This window comes from Limulus polyphemus, unplaced genomic scaffold, assembly GCF_000517525.1.
Source record: "Limulus polyphemus unplaced genomic scaffold, Limulus_polyphemus-2.1.2 Scaffold181, whole genome shotgun sequence".
NCBI lineage: Eukaryota > Metazoa > Arthropoda > Merostomata > Xiphosura > Limulidae > Limulus > Limulus polyphemus.
Window position 1 is genome coordinate 300,149 of NW_013665791.1, and position 22,452 is coordinate 322,600.

At 29.7% G+C, this 22,452-nt stretch overlaps 1 protein-coding gene across 1 annotated transcript in view; it reads left to right on the plus strand.

Moving 5' to 3' along the window:
- The window catches only part of LOC106478113 (sterol regulatory element-binding protein 1-like), a 41,543-nt gene extending 20,925 nt beyond the window's left edge, over nucleotides 1–20,618 (plus strand). Inside the window, exons 5-13 of the mRNA XM_022381656.1 lie at nucleotides 1,997–2,134; nucleotides 4,429–4,602; nucleotides 6,523–6,685; nucleotides 8,649–8,757; nucleotides 9,094–9,345; nucleotides 11,015–11,177; nucleotides 18,905–19,093; nucleotides 19,602–19,725; nucleotides 20,198–20,618. Of these exons, the coding sequence (XP_022237364.1) occupies nucleotides 1,997–2,134; nucleotides 4,429–4,602; nucleotides 6,523–6,685; nucleotides 8,649–8,757; nucleotides 9,094–9,345; nucleotides 11,015–11,177; nucleotides 18,905–19,093; nucleotides 19,602–19,725; nucleotides 20,198–20,424 (1,539 nt within the window). The 3' untranslated portion in view covers nucleotides 20,425–20,618. The remainder of the gene's footprint in view (nucleotides 1–1,996; nucleotides 2,135–4,428; nucleotides 4,603–6,522; nucleotides 6,686–8,648; nucleotides 8,758–9,093; nucleotides 9,346–11,014; nucleotides 11,178–18,904; nucleotides 19,094–19,601; nucleotides 19,726–20,197) is intronic.
- Nucleotides 20,619–22,452: the final 1,834 nt, after the last annotated feature.

Genomic DNA, 22,452 nt, shown 5'->3' on the forward strand with positions numbered 1-22,452 from the left:
CATGTTTGTAGCTGTTTGTGATGCCATATATATATAAACACACACACACACACACACGCTCATCTGCAGCTATAAAATTACAGTGACTAAAACTTGAATGAAACTTACCATTTATAAAAGTAACCAAAATAATCCAAGGATGTTGCAGAATTAACTTATTTAATACAACATCAATATAAATTCAAAAAAAAATATTTACAGTCTGTTTTCACTAAAATAAGTTAATTTAAAAAGTTAAAAATAGTTTAACTGAAATTAGTTTTCTATTGTATATTCAATGGAAATATTTATAAGTCCTGAAATATGTTAATTTAAATTACAAAAGATATAGAAAATGCGCTGCAATTTGTTGAAATTAGATAATACAAATTGCTTATGTACATTTAAACTTATATTAAGTACAAAGAAAGACTTGGAATAAATGACTTTCCAGGAACACAATGTGGCCAGAATCATGATCTGAACTGTTGTGCACAAACATGCAATTTTTTTTTTAGATTTACTATATCAAAAAGCAAGGTTTATTAACATTGCTACAGCTTATCTATTAAGATTGTTTTCAAAATACCCAAAACTTAAGCTTTCAAATAGTTGACTATCCTTCTTCAAAAATAAAAAGTCTTAGTCATCTTTTACAAATAGGGATGTATGGTTCAAATGTTTAACTGGTTATTCCATGAGAAATTAGAATCGGAGTTAAAAGCTACAAATTCAGACCCATCTTTAATCAGCATAGGGTCGTGTGGTTTTCAAACAGGCCATGAGGCTCTTCATACTGCTTTCAATGCCCCTGGTTGCGATTTAGAAGCAATATTTAAATCACTGTACCATCTTTTCAAAGATTCTCCAGCTAGGTGGGAAGACTGGGAAAATTACTGGGTCTCGTATGTATTCACTGAAATTTTGTTCTACCCAATATGTAGAGAATGCACCTATTGCACAAGGGGCAACTGAAATTATTCTGAATTTCCAAACATACATCAAAATATTTTAAGCCAAATTAAACTCTTACAAGTATTTAATACTGTGAAATCTGAAACAAATGATATCCTTTCCATAGCAAAGTTATCATTTTGTTTCAATATTTGAAGAACTCTGTCCATTTCTAACAAAATATCAGACTGACCACCTTGTACTGCCTTTTGTCACCTGTGATTTTGAGTCTATGATCAGAAACTTTTTGAGAAGGGTTTTAAAACAAAATGTGCTATCCAAAGTAGACGCTGCATGTGAATTGTTGAAAATTGATTTAAGCAATACGGAAAATATCAAATTGGCTAAGCATGTTGATATCAATTTTTGTGAAACAGAAAATATGAAAGCATTGATTGCTACAGAGAAGGCAAGTCCAAAAGACAAGCTTGCACTTTGCAATTAGTGTCTCTTTGATCTGTTTAATTAAGAAATTGCAAGTGAAGTGTCTGTTAAAATTCTCATTTACTTGTAATGTCACCTGTTTTCCCTCTAAAAATGGTATCAGATGTGATGGATAGTAAGGCTCATTTTCAGTGTGTACTATCCACTCTTGTCAATTTGAAACGTCTCAAAACAGAAGAATGTGAGTGCTTAATGAGACAGTATGACTTGTTTTTATATCAAGTTGTGAAGCCAAATTCCCACATCTTCAAGGATTTTGACCTTAAAAACCAATAAGCTTGACAGTTTTTATTCAAACACATGGGCTAAACTGTTGAATACGAGTCCTTATGGCATGTTGTCAAACACATTTTGATACTTTCTCATGGCCAAGGAACTGTTGAAAGGGGATTTTCTATGAATGAAGGGTTAATGCACATAATCACAGATTATCCATTTACCTACAAGGAAGGATGTCTTCCTTGTTAGTGAGTGGTTACTTGTTAAAGGAACTGCTCATGGCTGCTCAAAGTGGTAGACAGAAACATAACGAATACCTCTATGAACAGAGGGAGATGGCTGAACTGAATGAAAAGACACAGAAAAGGAAACTTATTTTTGAGGATATTGCAAATCTTAGGCTAAACACCAAAGATTTGAAAAAGATATAGCATTCTTAGTTGAGGCTGCTGATGATCATACTGACAAGGCCGAAAAAGAAGGCAATATGACTGACTTGGCAAAATTGGATAGTTTCAGGAAAATGGCAAAAGAAAAAGTTTTTAGAATTAAAAATTTTGCATGAATAAATTGCAAAGATGGTGGAAAAGTAAAAGAATTGTTAATGTCCTATCATTGTGTTTCACATATAGTCATACGTGTATATACTTTTGCATAATATATACAGAATAAATAGTTAATGTGGATTATATTATTTATTTCATGTTATATTTGGTCTGGAAAATCAGTTTTGAGGGCTATGGAAAGTTTTGGAAAAGTCATGGAAATCTGAATCACCAAAGTTGTACGAATCCTGTAATGTGATGAAAATGAAAAGAATAACATACTTCTGTATAATAATAATAATAATACCTAATGTCTAATATATAAAAAGAGGAAATAACTTATATAAAAGAGTGAAAACACTTGATTCTAAAGGCCAAACTAGAAAAAAAATACAAACATAAAAATTCAAACAAAAGCTTCTTTTAAAATTGTATTTGTTTTTTAAAAGGTAAAAGAACAATAGAATAAAATAGAATATCAATAGAATAAAAACATGGAATAACTCTTGTAGGTTTGCAAAATGGTAATAATAATTGAGAAAGGAGAAAGGAACTAAAAGCGACTAACTGTAGTTTGAATAGGGAGTACAAACTGAGTGTTTTTAGTTTTGTTTGTAGTGATGGAAGATTTATGATTTTTAAAACATTCTCTTACACCAGTGCTGGTTTGTCCCACATATGGGCAGTTATATCTCTGTTTTAGTGTAGTATCATTCAGAATTTGTCAGTTGCTCAAGGTATGTGTATCTTTCACATAATATATCAAGAAAGTCAGTAAGTTATTTTATTTCTAGCTGCCTTTGTCATTTTCATAAGGTAATACCTGGTCTGTCAATGGCTGTAATGCTGCATGTTGTACAAAGATGTTGAAAGCAGTGTACTTCAGTGGTAGGCCAGGTGATGTTTTGAAGCTGTAACCTCTCTTAGATTTGAATGAGAATGGCCAATCATGTAGGTAGTGCTAATAACTCTGGGTAGGTCTGACATTAACTTTGAATTACATACAGCTCAGCAAAAGTGACTGTCCAAGTTCCTAAGCAAGTATACAAACCATGTTTATGATATTGTTAAAGATTGTTCATTTTTCCAGTATCTTTATTTCATTTTAATAAACTCATTCAGTCTTGAAAAAAATTCAGATCAACTCATTGTTAAATATCTTGCCAAATCTCCTGTTATTTAGCAGACCTATCCCATTGCTCTACGGAAACTTAATTTCATATGAAAATAACACACCTTTAAATGGAAGCAACTCATAACATGTCTCACGTAAAGATTAGGATATTTCTCATGTTGCACTCAGTATCAAGTATATTACGTGATTGGAAAGTGTGGTACCTTTAAGGTATGACAACATAGAGAGCCATAAGCAGCAGTGATACCAGAAGATATACTTGAGCTGAGCTGAACTTATGTAAAAGGAACTCTGGGAACAAGAGTGACTAGATGAAGGGAAGGAGAGTATTTTTATTAATTGATGTTCCTTCTCATTCACCTCTGATATGGTATACCTTCAAGAATATTTATATCTGAAAAAGATATAATCTGGACAAAGATTGGGGTTACAGAAAATTTTACAGGCATTTTCTATAGGTGCATAATGTTCAAGATAAAGCAAAAAATATGTCATTTTTAATTCTGGAGGAAAGTAAAAAACGTATTTTTTATATAATGAGCAAACTATGCAAACAAAAAGACTACAGAAGTTTAGTTCTTTTTTTATTTTGACAAAATTAATAACAAGAAAAATTCAAAATCTAAAATGAAAGGAAATATTTTTAATGTTTTTTCACAATAGTGTCTCAAGCAAAATTTTGAAACGTTTACAACATTAAAAAATGATGGAAAAACTAAATTTAAATTATATGAATTTTATAAAGCTGAAATAAGATACTGTTCAGTAAGTTGAACTTAGGTTTCATGCAATTTGTTTAATAATTATCTGGTTATTGAGATAATAGATATTTATGATTGATTTGGTTTATAGTAGATAAACCAGTCAGCAGATTCCTTAGCATTTTAAATAACTGAGTTCATAAAATATTATTACATACATTGATAGATCCCTTAAAATTATTGATATTTCTGAGACTAACCAATAGATGTTACTGTGTTGTTAATATTTCTACAGTTATATTGGTTTGACTTTTCAGTAGACTGTTAAATAAAGAATAATATGAATGTCTCAAGTGTTCATACTTGATTAAAGCCACTGTGGATAAAGTAGATATGCCAGGAAGCATCTTGGAAACTGCATACTTAATATTGTTTATTATTTCCTCTATCTTTTGCAGGCCATACAGGGGAGAGTCAGTTAGAAGGGATCTACTTAGCTTTGTGTGCAGTCAACCTGGCTGAGGTAGCTGGAGATGCTCTGGCTAGAGAGACTTGTGCTGATATCTATATTACTACTGCACTCAGAATAAAAGAAAGCTTACCAAGAAGCTTGCATTTTCTGGCTGTAAGTAGAACTTAGTTGTGAGTTTACGAGATAAAGATGAAGCTAAAAGTTTTCTCTTCAGGTGTTTATGAACTGTTACAAAATTGCTCAAGAAGCATTTACAAAGTTGTTATTGGTATTTTTATCATAATAATTTTGGGGACTAAATACCAATGTCTTAAACCTCAAAAATCCAGAAATTTGTTTTTTCTTATACTTTTGAACAACAATAGCTTTATGAATACTTACATAAAAACTGCCATAATTATGTGATTTGTTTTTAAGTTTATTTTCTTGTAAGCATTAGAGCCATGTTACCTTCAGTAACCTTATTTAAAATATACAAATGTCTACACTAACTTTTCTTTGCCATTTTGATATATTTAGCAATGGTATTACAAGGTTTACAAATAATTAATTCTACTTTTGAAAATTAGTGATACTTTAGACAGGTGGTGGGTAACCTGTAGGCTGCAAACAGACCTTGAGGGGTCAACCTTAGACCCTTCCTTTTCCAAATTAAATGTTCTATGTACAGCTCATTTTTATTCAAATTCAAATGTATCATTTTGGCTTATGAATGGTAAAGTGTGTCTTGCTGCCCTTGAGGATGTTTCAGAATTGCATGGAGCCCGCAGATTAATTTAGTCCGACAGATCCCTTCATTTAAGGAAGTGTAACAGAACCCTAATAAACAAACAAACAAAAATGCACATACTTTTGTATCTGTGTAAGTAACTTTGCCATAACTACAATAGCATAGTTGTAAAATAAGGTATTTTGAAAAAGATAATTTTCTTTATATTTGTGGCCAAATGTCAATTTTCACGATCTTGTTTGGTTTGTTTAAAGTACTGATTTCACACTGCTATGTTTTATATAAGCCTTATCCCTCTTGTCTATAGAACAGATCTAACTCATTTTTGAAATTTGTTTGTTAAGAAATAGATGCTTGTGTTATGAAGAAGTTTAAAATGAATTATTTTGTCAAAACTCAACTTGGGTTTCAAAAGTTGTGGCAGTAGTTTGTTTTACAGGATATTATTCACAAATGACACTTAAAAAATGTATGTTTTTGAATGTACAACCAGTTGAAATTTACTTTGATTTAGTGTACATCAGTAGGTTGCCTTTTGAGATTATGGACGGGAGAAAGAGAGACTAATATTGTTATGAGGACTGATAATAAAACATCAAGAAATGCATTTATAATTATTGTTTGTCCAGCATTATCACAAAAATATATTAGACCCTTGTAAATATATCAGGATATTACTCTCAACCTTTATGATATTTTTGTCACAATTGTTTAACAATATGATTAAATAATTCTATGTTTTGATTAAACATGCATAATGGAGGTAGTAAAAAAGAAAATCATAGATCAAATGCACTGAAATTAGAAGATATGCACACATTTTGGTTAATACTGTAAAATTTGTCTTCTTTCACCTGTGCATTGTTCAATTGTCATGAATTTAATTGATCCCAATTCTTATATTGTTGTTACCATATTAATATTACAAATTAAACTTATTCTTGTAAGTTTGATGTATCACAGTACAGGCTCGTATCTATCTATGTTTTTACACTCTAAGCTAACTTTGTAATTTTGTAAAATAAAAATAGTTGTTGGTGATAATGCATTTATGTAATATCTGTCTTTCGTGTATCAGTAGTAGTATTAACTAATTTGCTACAATGTTTTGAGTTTTTGAACAACTAAAGGTCTGAAAGTTAGTGATCTGTGAATTTTATATTTATTTTTTTTTACTTTTCTGTTGAAGGAAGTAGTTTATTTAAGAGTTCTTTATCTTTCTGAAAATTGAATATTGTGTAATCTCATGTCATGTTTGAATATTTAAAGAAATTATGTTAACTATAATTTTGGTGTAAAGACATCTTGTAGTGTGTTCTACTCATTGTAACAAACTTTTTCAGAGGTACTTTTTGAGTCAAGCTAAAGAAAAGTGTACATCTGAAAACCAAATTATCTCACCTGTGTTTCAATGGCTGTTTCATCCTGATGGATATAAATTTTTTGTCTCACACCAGTGGTGTTACAGAGAAAATGAATCAGTTTTCAGCTCTCTTGAAAATACTGGTATGTTTTTCAAAAGTATAAAATCAAAATCCATAAAATTTCATAATATATGGATTCTCTGCTGTTTGTAGTTATGAATAGATATACTACAATCAGCTTGTTAACCCTATTGCAACGGCATCCTTTTCTGCACAGGTCATGAGGTTTTACTGAGTTACATTCAAAATTTAATGAAACTACTTTCTTATCATAGTATATGAATAAACCTAGCATAAAAAATTTAGCTAATAATCCACATTTTAATATTATATAAGTTTTAATTACTTAATTTCATAAGGCAATATGTAAAAAAAAAAATTATCAATTTTCCCTTGTATGAGAATTGTGACCTTTGTTCTATAGGTATCTCATCTTCACTAATTTATTTACCACCCATCTGAGAAGTACGAAATTTAATGGCAATTACTCATTATAATGTTGTCATTGCTCAGGCAAAGCATAATTTTTATAGCCTTCAATCGCATTTGGTTACAGAGCCATAAAATAGAAAATCAGCCCTTTTGCCACGCCCACCTGTTACATACTCTCTCTTGCAGAAATTGCCAATAATTCTCTCTGATGTTTAATACTATATTATTTATAACCAATAGAAAACCAAGATTTTAATCTTTCAAATGACACATTATATTACCTTGTTTTTTGTACAGAAACTTCTCTATTTCTCTTCCAGTTCAAACTTTATTCCCATGAGAAGCACATCGATGAACTTAGCTGAATTTTTAACAGCTTTTATTGCATAGTTAGGAAGCCAGACATTTTTTTTTTGTGCATTACTATTCTGTGTTGTTTGGTGTATTGTTGAATTAAATAAAAAATTATTTAGTGCCGTAGTACCATTTGTATAAAGAAGGTATACTAATTTTTCATGAGGTTTGCTTCTGAGCAACTCGCAAGTAGCCCTGCCTTATGAAGTTTCATAGGGTAAAGTGAGATACACTTTCACCAAGTGATTTTCAACTTGTTAGGTGGGAATATTAGTTAGACATGGTTCAAAGGGCAATAAAACAATTAAAGGTAAGTAGATACAGGTGTATGTTGTTACAAGTTGACCAACCTGTTAAAAAGTTACGGTAGAGAAAATAACAGATAAAATATAAAGTTTTACTGAGAAAATGTTTGAAATTTATTTAGTAGGTTTTAGAGATTACACAAATGAAATTTGAAAATTTTCAAATGAGGAGAAGTATTTCTTATCTTAATACGAAAATCACTTTCCACTCAACCAGTAAACACTTTGACTCCATATATTCACGGAGAAATTTTTAGTAAAAATTCTTTGGTAAAAATTCTTATTTTTTGTCAATAGTTGACTTAATCATCACTGAAAGCTTGCAACATTTTATGAAGATACACAAAACATATTAGAAGTTATAGTATGGAAACTAAAGGGCAGTTTTAGGTCGAATTGACTGAGCCTGTAGTGAGGGAGTTACCATTAGGTTAACTGTGTAGGTATGTATATTTCTTTGCTACACACATTCTCATTTGAACATGTTTTGATATGTTGAAAGGTATCAAATCAAACTGAGAAATGTAGGTAATATTTCTCAGTTATTCTGTTTAAGGAAAGCCTTAAAGTTTAAGTCTTTGTATTTTTTATGGTAATATCTTTTTCTTTAGCTGTCTTCAGTTTTGTTCTCCCAAAGAAATTATTTTAATACTATGACATACAGTATGTTTATGATTTATTCAAAAATATATTATACAGCAGCCCTTCAAATGAACTCATAAAATCTGTCAAAGCCTACATTTTGAAAGCGTTGTTGTTTGCTAAAGAAAGTATGAAGAAAACCTATATTTTCATATTTTAATATTTTTTTTCCACTTAAAAGATTTATACAATTTAATTGAATTTTTGCATTAATACATACATGCATATATATTGTAAGTAATGGTGATTTTGTTATACAAGTATTTGTTTTTATTAAAGTTTTGTGAAACTATTTGTTACTCCTCTCTATAGGTGATCCTTTATCATATGTTTCTCAAACATTCCGAGAAGATGTATTAGGAAAATCTATCAGGTCATTGTTTACTTTGCCAAAAGTATCAATTTCTGCACTGCAAAGAAGGTAAAAAAAATGTTTTTCTTATTTTTTGTTGATTTGAGGATTTTGTTATGACATTGTGAACAACAAAAAATACTTTAAGATTTAGTTAGGAATTGATAAGGTACTAATTAAAAAATTAGTCATATATGTTTAGTATAAACAAAATATTTATTTACTTTGTTGTTCTAAACATTTGTTTTCTTAGCAATTTTATTTGAAGAAAAGAATGCTGGGAATAGTAGTTTGTATTGAATTTCACTTTACTTAGGAAATGATGACTAGAAATCTTTAAAATTTTCCTGCCTTTTTGTCTTTTTTTTTTCTTGAAAGTAAATTATCTTGTTGCTTTTTATGTAGAACCCAACCTTTTGGGGCAAGCACCTTATACTATGTGGAACAGTTGTTGGAAGCAAGTAAAGCTGCAGGTCCACCTCGGAATGTGGCTTTTGCTGTGGGAAGTAACCTGCATGTACATAGTACTGACCATGTGGCTGAATGGTGGGCTGCACTTGTGGGTGTAACTATATACTGGCTACAGGGAGATGATGAGAAGGCTGACAAACTCTCTGAGATTGTAGATAGTTTTCCAAATAATCTTTCAGAAATTCAGTAAGTTAAATACGGAAATTTAAAGATACAACAAAAATCAGAAGTACTTAACCCTATGCCAACCATTGTCATTTATGCATTTTGGTCATTACCTTTATATTTTAGTTAATTATATATCATTTGTGTTTTAAAATTCATATTTGAAAGGTTTAATTATTAGTTAAGTTTTTCTACTCCTTGCTTCACTGGTCAAGTTATAAAAGTAGATAGTGCTGTTGGCTAAAGTGGACTCTCTGCCAATCATAATGTTATATCACCCGTGGACACCTGTAATAGTGTGTCGACGTGAATAATAAAAGATAAAGAATTGAAAAGGAAAATAAAACATTAAAAATAAAAAATTTTGAAAAGGTGATTACAAAATTATGCATATGAACCAAAGAAGATATTTTGAGATTATTCAATGAAGAGATAAAAGGTAAGTACGTATACTGTTTCTTAATTTTAAACATTTCATTGCACTGTATGTAGATGATAATAGCTAGAGTTAGTGATATAGCACAGAAAATGAAATATGAACATTTATCTCATAAACTTTTGATATCCATTTAGCAGGTTCTGCAGATTTTGCAAGTGAAATGTGAAAAGTGTAAGATAATAAATAAATGAAAATCACCTTGCAGGTGAACTATTCAGAGTATGAGTGTAAATAACAAATTTTTCTTTGAAATAGTAGAAAAAAATAAAAATTAAATGTGTTATTTTTTTGTAACTACATACTTTTAGGAAAGTTCTTCTCAAATTTCAAACAGTTTCATCCACTAGTTTTATTTTTGGAATGAAATAATAGGATGAAAGTGATGTTAACTACTTGCAATACAAGAAGCTGATTGTCGTCATAGGATTAATAACTTAAATGAAGCAAACTTTTCATGTTATAACTGCATTGTTACTATCCTATTGAAGTGAATAAAATACACCCAAGAAAAGAGAAAATTAATGGAATACATTGTCAGTTTGTTAGCAGAAAACCTGATGAATTTCTTTATGTATATTTATAACAAGATATAACATTACACTGTAAACGTTGTACATCCTTTTAAAGTTCCAAGGACACCAACTGAAGTGAGGATGATTATTCATTGGAATACTAAAATCATAATTCTTGTAAAAATTTGCTTTTAAAAAGTTTATAATGTGATCACTTTAAATGGGTGCTATCAGTGTGAAACCATTTCTATAAATATTTATCTGATTTTAATATTTTTTCCCCTGGTTAAAAGTGCAGGCATACTCACCAAGTTTTTTTGAAATTTTAGCATAAGAGTTACATAATATTTATAAAACAAAAAAGAATATACTATCAAATATATTTTGCATAGATGGAAACAAATTAGAAACTTCTGAAAGTTAGGGTTAGTTTTATTGATATAATTAATATACTGCTTTGTAGAGTTTCTTCTTTTTGAACATTATACAGTAAATATTTTTGTGATTTTAACAATTATAATCAACTACTGATGTTTCAAGTGTTAGTCGTATGGATTGAAGTTATTTTGGGTTGTGCATACCATTAAAATCTCTAAGTGAAGGTTTAATTAGAATGATATAAAGCACCAGCAAAAAAATTATATTTTAGAATTGTTAATTTGGTAATTTTAGAATGAAAAGCGATAATATATTATTAATTTGACTCTGGTATGTACTTTTTGTATGTGTTTCTTCTTAGAAACCCTCTTCCTGAAGCTCTTTTCACAGCATACAAAGCTAGGCAGGCCTATTTGAAAAAACATCTTCCTGGTGAAGTTTTGGAACTCTGTACAAAATCTGGAGTCTTGTTGAAAAACAGCCTTAATTTTGCTTCTCATCATGTTCCTTCACAAACTGTCCAGGTTTGTTTAAAATGATGGTTACTTTATAAAAAAATATTTATTTGCTTTTGCTGTCATATAGTACATTGTTATCAAATGCCATCACTTAAACATATACAGTCTACAAGGTTTGTACAGAAGCATTAAAACCTTTAAAGTACTTGAAATTACCTTTTTGTTTATTCTCAAATTAAGATTACTGAGATCTTTAAAAGTATACATTTTAATTAGGGATCAAGTTCTATAAAATGTTAAATTCTAGTAAAAGTGGATGGTTGATGAACAATCAATCACCCCCACTATCTTCAATGTGAAAACAAATATCCAGCTATGGTCATAAAACCATTCATAAAATTCAGTTCTATAAATAAACTCTTCTCTACTTATAGTCCATGCATACACTTTTGATTGGATTGACGAGTAATTGCAAACATATTTTTAAAGCTGAAAGTCACTATCAGCAATATTCAAGCTTTGCCTCAATATCTTCATGCATAAATATATTCAAACTCATGGGTGATCATTGTTATGTGGTATAGCAGTCTTGAAACTATAAGTTTTGAAATAGATTGTTTTGTGAAAATTAGTGACTAAAGACTATGGTGATTATTAGTATGAAATTAAATTCTATAACAATAGAATAAATATAAAGTCTCAGTAAGCTGTGAATACTAATATCTGTTATTAAGAAGATGGAAAAGAAAATTCAATCATATGATTAGCATAATTAGAGACATTTGAAATTCAGTGGTACCAGATTATTGCAAGAGTTCTGAAGTTTTTAGTTTTCAATATCTGATTAATCTCACTTTTAAGAATGTTGCCTGTCATTATAGTTGGTGAAATAATTCAAAATTAATTTTATTTATTTAATAATTTATTATTTATAAGAAGCGGGCATTATTTTGAGTATTTATCACCATACTGCCAAGTAGATTAAAACCACGTGGAAGGTTTTTCATAATGATAATTTCAATTGAAGATCTTTGTTCCACATCTGATCCAAAAACTCAGAGTGATTGTATGTAGAGTTGGAAAATAATTTACTTTTTCAGGGCATAAAGTAGTAAGGTAAAACTAATTATTCAGAATCTAAATGTTTTAGTTGTGGGATGGTGTCAATTGTGCATCCTTGTCTGTGTAATGTGAGAAATATAAACTGATACTATTCTGAGAAGTGAAGTCACTATATGTCAGTAGTACTACTAGAACATTTTTATAAATGATATTTAGCAAAATATGATAGGTGTATATGCACCAATTTTGTAAAAATAAAATTAAAACTAATGAACAAGTTCAAAGCATTTCAGGAATGTACAGATCATTACTTTCGAAGGGAATAGGTCAGAATTACATGCACACTTTTTTTACTGTTTGATGCTCTTTCAAATGGACTGTTCTCTAGTGATGTAAAATATTACACTAGCATTCCCAAGCATACAGGTTTAAATTGATTAATAATTCAGTATTTTTATCATTTTTGTTTCATTTAATTTTATGTTAAATATTTTTTCAATAATTGTGCATTTATAATGGGTTTAGATTTAGTTTTGTAATAATAAACAGAAAGGTATTAAATGAAGAAATTAAGGGATGAAAGATTTTCACATATGCTGATCACAAAGCTGTAACTTGTGAAAACTATTCAATTTCTTAAATTACTCTGTTATTATAAAGCTGCTATTGTGTATCATAATAATCCTGTAACAAAGATGTAAACTGAAACTTTGGGAAATTCATTAATTAATTTTACTTAGGAGTGTAAAGACTATCTTGTCTTTATAGTTATTGTTTGTTCCATCTTTTTTTTTTATTCTTGTCAGAAAAAGTCTAATTTCTTCTGTAATTTTTAAGTCTTAACTTGTATTAAAGTTTGAATGACATTGATAACAACAAATACCAAACAACATTTAGTGACTAGATATTGTTACACCTGTTTGATACTAAATGATGCTTGAAAAGAAATGAACAAATGACATGTGATGCACGTATGTTAATTAAGTAATACCTTTGTATTATGTTATTTATGTTATCTGGTATTGAGCTACTTCATTAATCACTGTATATTAGTATTCTTCATGGTATTGGAATTAATACAAAAAGAAGATGATATAAGAATACCTTGTGTAGGTCCTTGAAATGTGGCTATTGGTTATAAAAGGTTTTGTGAAAGTCCATGAACTGCTTGTCTTATAAAGTATATCAGTCCTGTTACTTTATATAAAAATGTTTCATTTATGATTGATATCACACAGTTGGTCTTTTTTAGCTATAATCATTTACATTTAATGACTGACAAAGTACAGTCCTGTTAATCTGTTTTTGGACGAATTAGCTCCTTTCAGTTGTTAAGTACACACCTACATATTAAATTTAAGAATTCAAGTACAACCGATAGTTCTTTTAAAACTATTCAACTTTACATTTCTGCACAGCTCCAGAGAGTCCCGCCTGTAAAGCAAATATTATTTTTTTAAATTCTTCTGTCCATCCCAAATCATAGGTTGTTATTTGCTAAAAAATTACCATACCTTGAGAATACAGTTACCAAGTCTTGTGTCTCTGATTACTATTTTTTTATTACCCTTGGTTCACATTAAGTACTGTGAGTTCATTAAAGGGTGCTAATGAAGAATAGCTTTGAAAATAGCTACAGGCAAAGTTTAGATACCATTGGCTATAGCATATTTTAAACTTTTTATGTCAATATAAAATAAAGTAATTTATGATTTAGTGCCAAAGTGTTTAGATGTAGCTCCTGTGGAGAAGAACAATGGAATTTAGTGGGAAGTTTTCAGATGACTTAGGAAGAAACCACAGATTTATAATTCTTTTATAGTTTCATGAGACATTCTATACATTTCTAAAAAAATGTTAATGTTAAATTATATTTGTTTGAAAGTTATGGCTATTTTCTTTTGTGACAAGACATCATTTAAGCCTAATTAAGTTTAGAGAGTACTTTTTAAAGTCAAAACTAGATACTATTTAGTGCACTTTGTTTTAGTATTTTCACTGTTATAAACTAAAAAGTCAAGGAATATCAGTTACACCCCTCTGGCTCAGAAATAGTTAATATAGAAAGTGTAAATTTGGTTATTCAAAAATACAGATTTCTAGAAGATAATTACAAAAGTTTAATAAGAAAGGATACTAAACTTAAACATGATTTTTGGTTGCACTTGTGAACAAAGTGGTTTCAATGTAAAACTTTTCATCAAGTGCTTAGTATAAAGTATGTATAATTGTTATAGCAAGTTTCAATTGATATCTCAAAACTGATACCCACCTTTCTGTAGGTAAGAGTGGTACTGTGGTGCATTGTAGTTGCATTGCATGTTTATTTGTTAATGCAGTGCATCGGCAGTGCAAACACAGAATCATAAGTATGTCATCGATGTGAAAATTTCTGATTTCCATACACACATCTATTGTGGGTATTAACTGTAGTTTGACTCACTTATTTTCATGTGGTAGATACCAACGACAGAAAAAAGGAAAAAAAAAAGGAGCTGAAAAATTATTAATGCCAACCACCTCCAACTGCAACTGAATGTGCAAAGGGTCAGTCTGTTGGACTAACCTTATATTGAAGAAGGAATGTTGACTATGATTTCAAATATACTATATTATATCTACATGAAATGTGACAAACTTTCAGTAAAATGGACAAGTTGGTTGTACACAAAAATTCAAGGTGTGTTACAAAAGTATGTGTACTCAAATATGTCTGTGAATTGACACCAGTCTGACTCAGAGTGAAAAGTGATGTTTGTGAAAAGAGTAAAAATAGTTTGTCCATTGAACAATTTTGGTTATTGCATTTGCTAAACCCTAGAACCTCCCAAATGTTTTTCTTCAGTAACCCTGTATCTTGAATATGATATTCACTCTCCTCTACCATGAACTGTCACTAAAGCAGCAGTGTAGTGTAAAATGAATAGTTGATAATTCTGAGATCAAATACATAATACTATGTTGATAGGCACTCTGTTAAAGGTAATAATAACATGCACACTTTGATTTCCACCAGTACACATAGGCTTAATTCTCTCAACATGGGCTCGGTCGAGTTGACTGACCATGTGACCTCTTTGTACACGTTTAAAGTCTTTATAGGTTTGATACTACTAACTTTTAATATAGTGAATAGTGTAACATGAGCTCCATGTTCTTCAAGTGATTCAAATTATAATGGCACGAATAGTAATTAGACATGGTTCAAAGGGCAATAAAACAATAACATTTAATTATAAATAGATGTATACTGTTATGAGTTTAAAGCTATTTAGGATAAACAAATGTAGTTTCGTGTTACAATTTGAAGTCATTCTAGAAAGAAAAGGGGTAATTTAGATTTATTTAGATTTCTTATTTTGGTGGTTACATGGTCAGTCAAATTGACCAACATTGTATAGAGTAAGGGTAGAGAAAATAACAGATAAAATATAAAGTTTTACTGAAAACAAACATTTGAAATATATTTAGAGATTACGCAAATGCAATTTGAGATGAAGAAAAGTATTTTTAATCTTAACATGAAAATAACTTTTCACATGGACTACTCAAAACAAATACTCGATATATTCGTGGACAAATCTTTTTTTAGTTTATTTAAAATACTTCACTAAAAAATATGACTTTTAGTATGTAGAAGACTGTCAAATTTTGTCAAAATATACAGGAATTACGTTACTCACGAGCTGCATTTTTAATATATTATTATTATTTATTTTACCTAATCTAACCTTAACTAACCTAAAGAGATCCCTATTTTTACATTTTAATAACTTTTATAATAATAAGTAAAGAATAAATACGAAAAACAAGAAATAAAGTACTTACCTGAGTATTAATTTTTTTGCTTTTGACTAATTCTAATAATGCACAAAATAATTTTTATTTAATTAAATAATGCACCAAAGCACATAGAATAATAACATGCAAAAAGCAGACAATTTACTCTAACTATCACAAGTTTTTTGGCTTTCTAACTATGCGACAAGAGCTGTTACAAATTCATCCAAGGTAGTCGTTATCTATCCCATGGGAACGAAGCTTGTACTAACAGAGAAATTGACAATTCTCCATTCAGAAAACAATGTAATATAATATGTCATTTGATAGAGGAAAACCTTGGATTTCTATTGGTTATTGATAATATAGAATTAAAGGTAAGAGAGAACTATTAACAAATCCTGAAAGAGAAGATGTGACAGGTGGGTTAGACCAAGAGGGGTCTGATTTGATGGCTCTGTAACCAAACAAAATTGAAGGGTATAAAAATTCTGGTTTATCTGAGTGATGACAATTTTATAGTGAGTAATTTATGTTTAATTTTGTGCTTATTGGAGGAGTGGTGAATAAAATAAAGAAGAGGAGATGCCTAGAGATATTATATCACATGTGTCACAGTAGGGGAAATTCAGGATTTTTTTAAATATTGCCTTATAAAATTAAGAAATTAAAACTTATATAATATCAAAATATGGATTATTAGCTAAGATTTTATGTTATACTAATTATCATAATTTAATTAAATAGTTTAATAAAATTTTGAATGTAAGCTACTAAAACCTCGTGACACGTGCAGTAAATGATGCCTGTGCAGATAGGGTTAATAACCACAGCATCAAGTTTTTATTTTATCAAGCTACAATAAAGATGGATAAAATGTTAGAAAACTAATGTTATTAGATGTGATATATATTTTTAGTGTCTGTTTTTACCTTTTATTACCTATCCATTGCAGAGCTTCATGATTTATCCTTTAGCTATTAGGGTTCTTGTATATGGTACAGTGGATATTAGATTTGTTAAAACAAAGTACTGTAGAGTTTATCTAGTTATCTTATATCTTCATGATTACAGTTGACATAGATAAATGCAAGTGTAACTTCTAAATTCCATTGATAAGGGCTAGTAATAGAGGCATTTTTGTGCCTTCTTCATAACAGTAGCCAACAGGTTTGTTCTAGCAGTTACTTCTTTGCATATAGTGATGATAGACATATTTATTTTTATGCTCCTTGAAAGAAAAAAGACAAAGTTATGGAGATGCTTTGTTAACTTACTTCTGTATACGAGAAGACTTAAAATTTTATATTGTTTTTAAACAGAAAGTTAGGAGTTGTGATTATTTGTTTCAATTGTCTACATTTTGTTACAAGCTGTAATTAACTGAAATTTTACATTCAGTATGTGTGATTTTTAGAGGTTTTTCCCCCACTTTTATTGAACACATAATACCAAAACAAAAATTGGTTCAAATATAATTAAATGCTTTAATAACTAGATTTTTCTACCTCGATTTTCTCATTCAGTTATGACTTAAAAGTATGAAAGATAATAAAACCAAATGATACAAAATTGTTTTATCATCAAAATGTTTTTGTGAAATTATTTTGTCTGTTTCCTGGTAGAAATTTTTTGGGGATCTTATTAAAGAATGAACCAGTAAAATTATTGAGAAGTTGAATTTTTTGTAAACTATTTCAGTTTTTGAATTTAACCCTCAACAGTGCACCTAGGGCTAACATTGATCCCCAAAAACTTTCTTGATTGTATATCTTTTAACATAATAATTGAAAATTTATATCCATTCACATAATTGTCAATCAGAAACCCTGGATGAATATGGCACTTTTGTTTTCAATAAAGGCAGAAAGGATACGTAGTGATAATCAAATAATCATACTATCATTAACCGTCACTATGCATGAAGTTTAACCTATAACATACAAAACAAATTTCTAAATGTTATTTCACTATACAGGATGTTATAGAGGATAATTTATCAATATAGTACAGTATCATCTGATCTGTTTGATTATAACATCATTGTGGTAATTATGTATGCACATCTCATTCCTCAACAAGTGTTCTCTATAATGATTGCTTATAATGCCCTATTTTATAGAAACTTTGTTTGATAATTGTTGTAAATAACCCGCTTATTGGATTTTCAATCCATAGCCTACTATAAGGATACATTTGTGTTGTGGTCTAGTCGGATCCAAAGTGACCCACAATGTACACTTTCAGTTTTCTTTCAATTGAATTTTCCAGTATTTTGTAATCTCATCATATATTGGAGGATAATGACTTGAATATAGGAGTATGATAAAACTTCTGCATTTTTTTGATACACTGTTTGTATAAGAAATGGTTTAATCCCAACTTATTTGTATACTGATGAACAATGTAATTTTGTAATTTCTTGATTTGTCAAGATATATTTTTATGTTGTTCACATTGCATGTTAACTGTAATAAAAGTTGTAATGCAATTGGTTTTTGCAATTTCAATATAGAACTTACTGTAATGGTCATAAATTCAAATTTTGGCAGCATAGGAGTCATCTGCAGTTTAAACAGTATTACTTTTCAAACGGGGTGGTTGGCTTTTGGAATGAGCTGCCTTCAAGGGTAGTGGAGGCAGAAAATTTAACCGAGTTCAAGAAAAGATTGCATGAATACACAAGTAGTAAGGGGTGGTTATAATTGGAAGCTGGAAGGGACATTCTTGATGGGCTAATTAAGCTCCTTTTTGTACCTTTAAAATTTTTTGAATTGATAATTTTGTACTGGGGGTCCAACTGGACCCCAGGTGTTCTACAATGTAACTTTTCAAAGGTGTACTGATGAGAGTTAAATGTATTTATAGATAAGATGCATTAGTTTTAGTGATGTAGGAAACATTTAGGCTGATTTCAATCTGGTAAAAAAAAAATTTCTATGATTTAATAGGATTTCCAGATTCTTGCATGCGATTGGCTGCTCAGTACCAGAACAGCTGTGTGGGAGGAAAGCATATGGATTACCAAGAACTCTCCTGTAAGTTCAGGAGGAGGAGATCAGAGTTTCACAACAGCATATCAGCATGATTTAAGTTTGTTACGCAAGTTAGCTCACCGCATGCCAGAAGCTCAATCAAAGGTTTGACATTTAAAGTTAACTTTAGGAATAAATGTCAATTTGTTAGAAATCTGTTGGAATTTTTTATTGAGATGTAATGTTATTGTGTTATGTGTAAGACATAGAAAGGTAAAGAATTAACTTAATGTGTTTCCTTGCGTGTTTATATTACTGAAGTAATTGTCTTTCAAGTTCATGTTATAAACATTGTAGTTTTGCACTCGTACAGAACAATGCATGTAAAACGTTCACTCTTGCACTTGTTTAAAAGTACCACTGTACAGTTAGCCAATAGGAATATTGTGTTTCCATGGGAGCTAGCATGCATACACACACAGATTGACTGACACACACCAATCTTGTAATTATATATGATACAAATTGCTGTTAATCTTACTTAATGGACAAACATCTTTATATAGATATAGAACAACTGAATCTATTCAGATGCATTTCATAAAATCAAATAGTATTTCAAAAGAAATTTAAACAATTTTGATATTTAACTCTCATAACTTTGTTTCAACAGCTGCCACTATATGAAGCTATCTTACGAATGGTTACTGGAGCAAACCCAACCAAAACTTACTTTCTCCTGGACCGCAGTTTAAGGAAAAGAGTCAACTCTTCCCCTTCAATCATTTGTACTAAAGGTAAAACTTTTTTATAACAAGTTATTTGAACATTAATTTTGTTATTTTTCAGATATTTTCACTTTATTATCTCTGATAAAACTACCCCAATTACAAATAATTTAAGTCATACAGAATTAAAGAAAAATTATAATTCATGTTAGATTTACATAGTATTTTATGTTAAATATAATACTAAAACATTTTCTTATTGATGCATGGCAGTTTCGATCAGATACCTGCTACAGTATTTGTTAATATCTTATGCTATTATCTGTCATGTATGAAATTTAATTTAGTCATCATGTTCTTACAGGTCGAGTGAAAAAGTTAAAAACAAAGGTAATTTATACTAAAGTGGTCTGATTTGTAAATATTAGCAAAAACCAGTAACTGGTTTTATTGGATTTAGCAATTTAGTAATTAATGCCTTCAAAGTTATTACCCTGATTAGGTGTGGAAGTGTACAGTTAAAAGATTTATTAATTTTTAGGAAGTGGAGCAAATCAGTTGGAGCCTGGTGATAGAGACCATGCTTATGCTTTAATGCTTGCTTGCCGGCATTTACCACAGCCCATGCTTTCTTCACCTGGGGATCGTGAAAATATGCTTGCAGATGCTGCACATATCCTGGAGAAATTGGGTGATAAACGAAAATTGAAAGATTGTCAGAACATGATGATCACTCTTGGAACTGTTGTAAGTGGTATCCAAACGTAATGGGGCAGAATATTTTGTATATATCCAAGTGATGTTAATAGAAAGTTACTGTTGTCTTTTAAAAACATAAAGAAATATATGATAATGTTGTGATAAACTATATTAATGTACCTTTCCTTTTATCAGTCATTTAACAGATTAATTACAAGTAAGTTTGATATCTAACAATTAAAGTTTGGTTTTTTTATTCTAAATAATGTATTGTGTGAGTATACTTTTACATAATCAATATTAACTATTGATCAAAACAAGCTACTTACATAGATCATAATTGAAAAATCAAACCGGTAATGGGTAAGGCTAATTGATGTTCTTATTTATCAAGATTTATAATGCATTGTTTCATCATTGGGTAGTGACTACATGTACTTTGTATTAAAGACCAACAGGACTGGGAAGCAAGAACCCATATTTTATTTTCTTCAAACACGTAGTAATTATAATGTTATATGAGTAAAACAAATTCTTCCATATTTTACATTTCAAAAATTTATGTAACCAAAAATTATTTTACTAAAAAAATGTAAATTTGCACTGATTATCACTTTATTCCGTACATCATCACAGACTCGTATATCCTGTGTCCAATATTTACACACGTTAACTAGTTATCTATGCCAGATTAAGTTAATTATACCTAAAATATGCTTTCTCCCACACAGTGGAAGTTACCTGATAAATACAAAAATATATATATATTTCAGAGAAGTTAGCAATAGATTCATCAGGCAGGAATCTAAGTTTAGAAATATATAAAAACACCACAGCTGTGGCAAGAAATATTTCTTTAATCAAATGGTTAGGAATTTACAAGGACCATCATCATTGAACTATAATGAAAAATAAAGGTGGTGTGAAATGTAGAGGAATAGCAAGTTACATAAAATCAATAGACATGCATGTCAAGATCTTTGTTTTAGGACAATTAAATGAATAACTATTACTTTTAATTAGGTGGAACAGAAACATTTTAAATTAGTAGTTAGAAGTACTACTTAGGAATAAGAGTTCATTTGTAATTACTAATTTTCTTTGATTAAAGATTAACTTTCGGATGAAATTAGGGTAGTAATTCTTAATTTATGGGAAATTGAACTAACCAGTTGGAGCATGGTAACATACAGACTGTGCTTATGATTTAGTTTTTGTTCATAGGTTAATATATATGACCTATAGTTTTGCTACAAGTATATTTATAAACAATCAGTGAAAACCAAATGGTAAGCAAAAAATATTTGGTTCTAAACATTTTGATTTTTGAAGGAAGATTAGAAAATCATATACAATTTAACATTAGTATTATCAAGTATAGTATGTGTAGATTTCTCTTTGTATTTGGAACCTAAGGAGTGACCAATATTAAATTTTGAAGCATGTGATTTCATAGGAGATTCTATTTTATTTGTTAGGAATTTACATGTTAAGCTTTGAAGGAAATGTAAAGGATAATAATCATTTGTTTATACACCTTCTAATAAATCCCCAAGAACTGATGGATTTAGAGCAGAATTCTACAGATTTTTTTCTTTCCCTCATATTTGACAAGTATATTTGAATTTTAAATGCTATCTTTGAGTCACACTATTTTTTTTTTTTTTTTGCCATCCTTGAGGCTTGGTGTCATTACACTTGTTCCCTAGGGAAGTGATCCTAGTCTTGCAAACTAGCATCCCATTACTCCAACTACAAACTAATTGGCAAAGTGTTAGCAAATAAATTATAACTGTTGTACCCTCATTGATAAATAACAATCAAACTGCCTGTATGAGATATTGTCAAAACTGAAGACCTTAAAACTGCTGTTAGATTATACCGAAAAAAAAAAGACTTTGTGATCTCATTCTTAAAATTGATCAGAAGGCCTTTTACGGTATCAAATAATTTGTATGTTCTGTTAGAAAATACAAGTTTGGTAGTATATTTGTGAAATGGTTTTTAACCAAGTATATCCTCATTCACCAAAGTTTTCTGTATAAATTTTATATTGAACCTTTACACAAAGTGTTCATAAATAATACTTTAATCCAA